We start from the raw sequence: 8,998 nt of genomic DNA on the forward strand, positions 1-8,998 counted from the left end.
TAGCGGCTCCTCTCCTGGACTGAGGTTGCTTACTCTGATGTCACTGCACCCTGTAAGCTTCTCACAATGTGCATTAGCATCTGCAGCAAGTCAGAGAGAGCTCACCTCATTTCCTAGTTGGATAGTTACATAGTTACATAGTATTTGAGGTTGAATAAAGACATTAGTCCATCAAGTCCAACCTATAGGATCTCATTCTTAGGAGTACCTGTACCCCTGTATATTACAGTCCCTTAGGAAATCGTCCAAAAGTTTCTTGAACAATTCAACACTCTTTTTTTTTTTTTAGCAATTTACGGTTTTAATATATTAACAAGTTGCAATTGGTGAGGATACTCTCCGCACACCTTTCAGCAGTCCCGGCCAATAAACAAAGATGGTGCTTGTAGTAACTCCACGGATGGCACCGTGCAAAATACACAATTGAAAGAATAGGTCACCAGCACTCCAAGTATTTAAAATGAATAAGTCCTTTTTATTGGACAATAGTGTCACAAAGATCAAAAAGAGCCGACGTTTCGGGGCCGCGCAGGGTCCCTTCCTCAAGGCATGGTCACTTTGCCAGTGGTGGACGTTAGGCAAGTAAAGGAAATAAAACATAAAAACATGTTCATACAACCTCCTTGGCATCATTATCACTAACATGCTTACTGCAGGGAATATCACAACAAATGTGTCATCATCCCTTATTGCATTTCATTAAAGGAGAAACAATAAAACAGGGTTTTAGGCCTGGTTCACACCTGAACGTTTTGTAGCGCGTTCAACGCTCTATGAACGCTCTACAAAACGCTCAAACGTCTAAATCCCATTGTATTCAATGGGTCTGGTTCACACCTTGCCGTATTTCTGCCCGTCAGAACGAGATACAAAACGGCCTACGCCCAAAGAAGTACATGTACTTCTTTGGGGCGTTTTGGTCTCGCGTTTCCCTTGGGATACAGCCAAGTAGCCCACGGAAACGCGCGTTTGTCGTGGTAAAAACGCGCGACGCAAACCGTGTGACAAACGCGCATATTCAATACGCCTAGGTGTGAACCCAGCCTAAAGATACTGCCATTATAAAACGACAAACTGTCAAGCGGCAGACCACATGGGAATTAAAAGTGCACCTGTCACATACACAGGGGGTGCAGCTATTTTGTGAGCCGAACCAGAATTTGCAAGGACAAATCCTTTATTAAGTGATCTGGGCCATGTCGCCAAGATCACTTGTATGCACCCTGCAGGTCTGCCATTCTCCATTGATTGGGGCAGAAGAGAGAGTAAATCCAGCCCTGTGTAGATGGTAGAGGAAGTACTCTGGCTGGAAGGAGTAGAGTTGTTCAACTCCAACAACCTTCCTTCAAGCGGCTCAATTCAAATCTACACAGCACATGTGCAAATATAGCTTGATAACATTGTTAGGTAGATAAAGAAAGAAATAAGCACAGGGAAAACTTGATAATTGAAAAATCACAGGATAATTGTCAATATATGACAGGAAGCATGGAGTGGAGTGAAGAAAAAGAGTTGTTTTTATTTTTTATTTCTGACATATTAATCCTCCTTTTATTAATATATTAGCACATACAGTATACAGATGAACATAATTTGGTTTCAGTAAACAACTAATAGAAGTTATTTTAATTTGTCTTGTCTAATCTTTTCTCCTCTGTGTCAAGGGTTTCGTTGACTCCCCCTTCAGACCCCATTCACACTGAGCGACATGGAGAGTTGCCCATTTTTCAGCGAGATTTCGTGCTGAGCGGCATTGAGCTACATTGCGCGATATTGTGCGACAGTGCACATTTTGTCGCGCTACGTAGAACATAGTCGCTGCTACATTGGGCTTTAACCAATCAACAGCGGCCTTGATGTGACATCATTCTTTCCTTCCATATTGCTGTGCAAAAGTGACCCTTCTGTAGAGTGATGTTGCGCAATATCGCCGGTAATGCGCGACACCATTGAGTCTATGGGGCCAAATCGCGAGACATCCGCCGAAAAATAGGTCATGTTCGAGCTACAAGCTTGAGCGACGAGCTAAAGGCGACATTGAGCTGTGAGATGTGAACAGCTCCATTGAAATACATTGGACAAGCTACATTGAGCGACGTTGCGCGATTTTGAAGTTGAAATTGCCCGATAGACCACTCAGTGTGAACGGGGTCTTATAGATTCCACCCGGCACACATGCTGCAAATATCCTTTTTGCACCTTTGAGCAAAGTTTCTTTGTTACTATTTAATGTTTTTGGGATCCGTATAAAAATATCCTCCATAGTTATGCTTCCAGGTGATCATGTCCCAAGGACGCCCCAAAGAGGTATAACCAACCTATGTAACCACCAGACTGGATCCCATTAATAAGGTCACCGAAAAAGTCCAATTATTAGGGAAAAAAATATGGAAACTGTTTATACTATGTAGATAAAAATGGTTTTGATTTGGTACAGAATCCTTGCCAGATCTCACTGATATTAAACCAAATGAATGACATACATTTCAGCATTAATGTTGGCATGTGACCATTTCCTTTCCTCAATGCTGTATGATAGCTCCCTGAGTGTCCATCTGATCTTTCGGCCTTGAATCTCTCGGAGTCATTGACCAAGAGCCAGTATGACGCTCAGTTCTGATGTAACACTAATGTCACTGGCTGCATGATTGTTCCAGGCCAAAGATCCAAAAGACAGTGGCATAGAGCTTAGCATGTTTGCCTTGCAGCACTGGGGTCTTCAGTTCAAGTTCTACTGGGGGCACCATCTGCATGGAGTTTGCATGTTCTCCCTGTGCTTGTGTGGGTTTCCTCCAACACTGCAGACACAGTGGTGGGTAAGTTGGCTCTAACATGATGCTCTACGGAGTGTGTTCAAGATGGCTGCCCCAAAAGTAGATAAAGTGCTTTGAGACTCTATGTAGAAAAATGCTCCAGAAATAATTGCAGCTGAAGACAGCCAAGCATCTGGTATTTCCAGAAGTCAGGTGATAAGTTCTCTAAGGGCCCATTCACACGTGTTGTAATGATGCACCTGGTCTGTGTGTGTGTGTTGTGGTGCCATTTATTGTTAATGGCACCACAACATATGTACATGTCAGGGCACTAAACACGTGCCGTGCGCTGCATTCTGAAAAAAAGGGTCATGCATGTTTTTCTATCTATTGTAGTGCATTGGCAGCCCATTAATAAAGAACGGGATGCCTTAATGCAAGAAAAGTTAGCGTGTCCAATAGCACACATTAACCCGTGTGTATAAAGTTAAACCCACTGCAATGGAATGCTTTACAGGGCTATGTACTCCCTATCAGTGGGGTTCAGGGTCAAGTGCTGGATAGATTTATCTATAGTGATAAAAACCTGACAGGGTGCTAACTCTTCTTTACTCCATCCAAAACTAAAAAAAAAATTACCTTTGATATATCAAATGGACCAGCCTAAAATGTTACCGGGCCACATCATGGCTCCCCCAAGGACTACAGCTCCATAAACTCTTCTACTTTGACCTCCATTTTTATTTGAGCGTTTACATAGGCACAGCATTATATACAGCACATATATTTTACTTTTCTCCAATTGTATCAAGTAGGAACTGGGCATTCCCAACATGCACAATGGATATGTAGAGAGTCTGTACTGGCAATATGGAAACATACAAATAATTAAGAGAAGTTCTAGCTGTTTATTCTCACCCAGGCATTACTTAATAAGAATGCAAGATGGAGGGGCTCGTTAAAGGTGGCATTGAAGGTGTGTAGGTGTCTAACTGGCTCACATAGCTCATAGAAAGACAAGCAACCCCCTGGGTAATCCAGATAGATGCGGAACCTCTGAGAGGAAAACTTGTCAGATAAAACAATGTCTTTGCTGTCGTGAATCACCGAACATTGATTATTACACCGACGTAGGCACCAGGATTTATTGTTGTCTCCGATGACTGACCGCTGCCCTCTCCGCTCCATGCTGGAGTATGTCATTCCTAATCTCCAGTTCCCTGATTCGCTGGTCTCCACATCCCAGGAGTGCTGACCCGATGAGAAATTCCTGGTGGTCAGAACCTGATTATACTGAAACCTCGCCGGTGTCTCCGAGCGGTTCTGGTTGACTGCAGACCAAGTTGCGGTTTTAAGGTCCTCGGATACGATTATTTTGGCACCGGCAGTGTTTATGTCAAGAAGTACGGTGGAATCATTACCCAAGGGACAGAAGTTTTTTACATAGGTTATAATATCTACTATACCAGTGTATAATGTCTCTGAAATCAGACCCTCATCTAGTTCCCCAATTTCATGGAGTTTATCATTTTCATCCTCTGTGTCCACATTATCGTTTCTCTCAGCAGCTCCAAAGTCCTCGCTCTCCGATTCTTTGTCTTGTAGAAGAGTCATTGGATCAGTGGTGTTACACAGCTCCTCAATGTGATGCAGCTTCCTAGCCAGGGCATCCTTCTTTACTTCCAGCCTCTGGATCAGATCTGAGATGGACAATGAGATCTTCTCTTCCTGCCTGGAGATCTCACCTAGGACTCTTTTCTCTAGATCTTCCAACTGTCTCCTGATGTCTACAAACAGGCAAGTGACTCTCTCTGTTACACCGGATGCTTTTTCCGGTACCTCACTCCTGAGTTTCTGCAGAGACTCGATTACTTTTTCATCTTCTTCTGTCTTTGAGGTCAGTATCTCCAGAACAGTTCTCAGTTTCTCCTTCTTCTTCTCGAAGGCGTCATCAAGCAACGCTACCTGATGTCCTCTGTGATCTCCAAAGGCTAAACAGGACACACAAATGCAAGTGGAGTCTTCACAGCAGACGTACCTCAGCATTTCATTATGGAAGGGACATTTTCTGTTGTCTAGACAAGCGCTGATATCTGTTAGAACATGTTCTGCTGACTTGCTGTGGACTCTCAAGTGTCCATCACACAGAAAAGATTCACAGAGCAGACACAACTTAACAGCAGGTATGGAGGAATGAATGCAGTAGGTGCAGAAGGACACAGTGTTCTCCTGGTCTGGGTTTACAGACAGAGGCCCCTCTGATATGTTGGGTAGAGTTGTATACTTTATGGAGTCTTGACCTTCATAAAACTCTTCTCTGCACTCTGGGCAGGTATAAACTCCAGATGCCTCCTGTGTGTCCAGCACATCGTCAATGCACACCCGGCAGAAGTTGTGTCCACATCTCAGAGTTGCGGGATCTCTATAAACCATCAGACAGATGGAGCAGATTGGCTCACTTCTCAGATCAGCAGATGCCATGGCAGCCAGCCGGAGTAAGACGTTTTAATCCGTGTCCTTGTCAGGTAAAAGAACGAGAGAGATTTGTCCTGCGCGTTTCACTCTGCCAACTTCACATAAAACCCAGGCTGGTCTGATCAGATAACAACACAAAGACCTGATTGGTTGGAAATAATGTTATGCAGACATTTGTACTGTGGAGCGATAAGAAGGTAACCAGTAGAATGTGTAAAGGTTGTAGAGATAATCAGTACAGAGGTAAAAGCACTGAGGTCACGGGTTCAGTTCACAGACAAAATGACAGCTCACAGTTGGTAAAATGAACGCTGAGTGCGGTGCTATATATGTCTATATATGTCTCTCTATCACTAAATCTGTAGATATGTACCAAAAAAAATAACAAAATACATTTACAAAGTGCTGAGTGTCTTAAAGAATAAACATCATACATCTAAATAGCAATAAATATTCAGTAATAATAAAACATCAACCAATTCGCAATTTGCTCAACAAAATAGTTCAACATATATTCAGTTCTCAATTATTGATGCGGTCACACTGTATTGGTATCCGTGCCGGGTTTTCTCTCTTGTCCAGTTTCCGTGTCAGATGTTCCACTTTATCCTAGGTGCTTGGCTGTCAGCTTATAGGGGTTCACAGTGCTGCAGCCAATCTTCTCTCTTCCTTCCCTATAACAGGGTTATTCACAAAAGGGTGAAGAGTTTGGAGAAGGCCCGGAGAAGTGAACAATCTCTGACAAAATAGCTGATGTGGAAAGTGAGCTGAATTGGATAATTTTTCCTGCCTTCTCCAAAACTCTTCACCCTTTTGTGAATAACCCTGTTAGGTTCAGCTCACCTGTTACTCGAGGTTCAAGTAACAAGCCAGTTTTCTGCTGCCGGACCCTCCTGTGTTCCCTGTAATTCCCATGTTCCCTACTTCTCGTTTTCCTTGTGTACCTCCATGGATTCCCAGCTTTGTTGTATTTCACCTTTTACACTCTCTGTGTTCCCATTTACTCTGTCCCTCCTGATTCCCTAATTCCCAAATCACTGAGCATTCACCTTTATGGTGTGAGTGGCCTTACTTGATTGTTGTATTGCTGCTGGTTCTCTCCATTCACTTTAGTGTGTCTGCTGTCCCCATCTGCCCTGTTCTCTCTAAAGGTGCCCATACACCTGCCGAATATCGTAATTATCGGTAATCGCAGGTGATCCCGCAATCGTACGGTAATCGTAAGGGCACGGTCGCACAACTTTCTTCTTCCAAGCACGCTAGAAAACCCGTCGAAAATCGTACGATTTTCGGCGGGTTGGTAGCGCGCTCGGAAGACGAATGCCGCATGGGCAAGCGCACACTACCCGCTCAGCACTGCAATCATCGGCAAGCCCTCCCCTCAGCGGGGAGGGCTTGCGATGATCGCAAGTACGATCTGCCTGTCCAAGATGGGCAGATCGTACAAAATGTTAATGACCTTACAACGATCGCACAACGAAAGTCGTGCGATGGTTGTAAGGCCACCTTTAGTCCACCCATGCTTTGTTCCTTGTGTTGTGGTGTTCCTATGATTCCCTGTGAACTTGTTTTTGCATTGTCTTTGTGTGTACCTTCCCCGTGTCCTGCACTATACCTCTCTTGTGGGTTTACTTCCCGTATGCCTATCCTCACTTTAAGGCTTGTGACGGCATAGACATGTAAGGATTGACAGGTGCCTTTTGTTGCTGGTGACTTACAACACTGCCATGGGATCTACTACAGCACACATTTTATCATGCTCCTGTGTTTACTTATTGCCTTTCTAAACACAATACAAGACCTGATGAAGGGGAGAGTTTTGATCCCACCAAAACGGGCCGACTACATCTAAAGATCCTGTGTATTTTGGGTGAAATAAGCACCAGTGCTATCTGTCGCACAAACTGTTGGCGCTATATAAATCCTGTATAATAATAATCTGTCACTAACTACAGACCCCAGCATGACCTGACTTCCTCTATGGAGGGCAGAAGGTAGCAGACCATACTAGGGCTCGTAGTTGTAAAGCAGCTTCAGGTTGGAGAAGGCTTTTCTATGATATGGAAGCTGCCATTGCTAACCTCTCCTTCTGAAAATGCTGGCTGCTTTGTTGTTATGCAAATTCAGCAGCTTTAACACTTTCTCTTATGGGAGAAAGCTGACCGTAAGAAGTTGCTTGCAAAGATCGATATGATCGTATAAATAAACCCAGTGATCTTTGCAAGCAGCTTTGTGGACCCGCTTGTGTGGCATGACTGGGTTAAAGCCGGTTTCCTTTTACTTGCCAGGGGTTGTGCTTGAAAAAGTGCTGTTAACGGCCTTGAAATCTGCTGACAAACCAGGTATGGGCCCCCGATAATTCATACTTTACATAGCAGTAATGTCCGGTTTTGCTGCACTCTCTCCGAGGGATGCATTATGAACTTTCCAGCTCTGCAGAGTTCTGTGGTGGTGTAATAGGATCAGAATGGGTTAGAAAAGAGAAGAGATGTTCCTGCTGCCCATCGCAGCCAATCCAATATTTCCAAACCTGGACCATCTGGAAATCAGCTCTCTCCAGGCAACTTGATCAACAAGAATGTGACGGTGTTTAAAAAGAGTATAGACAGAATATCTTGCTGCACTCCTTACCGCAAAACCCAAAGCTGGGTGGGTGCTTGTAGTGACCACGGAAGGCACCGTGTATATCACAGATGAAGGGGACCCCTTGCGGCCCCGAAATCGCTTGTGTTGGATGGCAATGTGCCATTAAAATGGATCATTGATTTACAAAAATGGTGTGCTGGTGACATTATTTCTTTTTTCGGTGTTTAAAAAGAGAACCCGTGAGTAAGAAAATATGGAAGTTGCCATTGCAGACTTGGTTTATCAATGGTGCAGGTTGGGGGGCTGCTGTACTGATTTTACTACTTAAGTCACTGATCTGGAACAATCATATAGCTTGTGAAGGACCCCATCTTACATGCACACATACTAGACAAGAACCAATTACCACTCTTTGGAGTGTGGGAGTAAATCCGCACAAGCGCCGAGAGAACATGCAAACTCCATACAGATAAGTGTCCTGACCAGGATGTGAACCAGGGACCTCAGAGCTGCAAAGCAGAAGAGCTAACTACTAAACGATCAACCCATATCTTACTTCCTAATGTAAAACATCTGTGTATGCGATATATGTACCTTTAAGTACTCCCTGAACAGCACACAAAAATAAGATATTAGTACATCTGCCCTTGAATGACATGTCATGACATTGTGTGCAGTCTCCCTCTAGTGGCTTAGTCTGACAGTGCAATTACTGTGCTTAGTAAAAGAATGCCGAGATAAAATCAGTTAAAACTGAACTCTGAGATAAGCCAATTTCATTCTTTGTGAGGTATGTGTATTTCTTACACATCTGTGCAGTAATCCAGTGTGAAACATCCTGTATTAAAGCCCGGTCACTGCTGCTCTCTTCTTGTGCAGGGTGACTGGTCTAATCTCCGCCCCCTCCTGTAATAAAGACCGGCCACTGCTGCTCTCTCTTCTTGTGCAGGGTGACTGGTCTAATCTCCGCCCCCTCCTGTAATAAAGACCGGTCACTGCTGCTCTCTCTCCTTGTACAGGGTTACTGGTCTTGTCTCTGCCTCCTCCTGTATTTTTCTGCAGACAGTCTGTAGTGGGTGAGGCCTGCTGGACCTCTTCCACTGCACAGGCTATATACAGCACAGTGATGATGTCACTGCTGCTTTTACAAGGCAATATCAGGGTTTATAAATACACAGTGGATT

At 44.0% G+C, this 8,998-nt stretch overlaps 1 protein-coding gene across 1 annotated transcript; it reads right to left on the reverse strand.

Moving 5' to 3' along the window:
• Window positions 1-233: 233 nt before the first annotated feature.
• LOC108801379 (E3 ubiquitin/ISG15 ligase TRIM25-like) lies at window positions 234-5,234 on the reverse strand. Its single transcript, XM_018573302.1, has 2 exons — window positions 3,662-5,234; window positions 234-262 (listed from the first exon to the last, which is right to left on the reverse strand). The coding sequence occupies exons 1-2, from the start codon at window positions 5,232-5,234 to the stop codon at window positions 234-236; spliced, it is 1,602 nt and encodes a 533-aa protein (XP_018428804.1).
• Between the last annotated feature and the right edge of the window lie 3,764 nt (window positions 5,235-8,998).

This window comes from Nanorana parkeri, unplaced genomic scaffold (assembly GCF_000935625.1).
Source record: "Nanorana parkeri isolate BGI_ZX_2015 unplaced genomic scaffold, ASM93562v1 scaffold47, whole genome shotgun sequence".
NCBI classification, from domain to species: domain Eukaryota; kingdom Metazoa; phylum Chordata; class Amphibia; order Anura; family Dicroglossidae; genus Nanorana; species Nanorana parkeri.

Excerpts from the sequence above, each read along its gene's own strand:
- LOC108801379 (XM_018573302.1), bottom strand. The coding sequence starts at position 5,234 with ATGGCATCTGCTGATCTGAGAAGTGAGCCAATCTGCTCCATCTGTCTG. Across the intron at positions 263-3,661 it reads TAATGCCTGGGTGAGAATAA|GTTCAAGAAACTTTTGGACG; the intron begins ACAGCTAGAACT and ends GAGTGTTGAATT.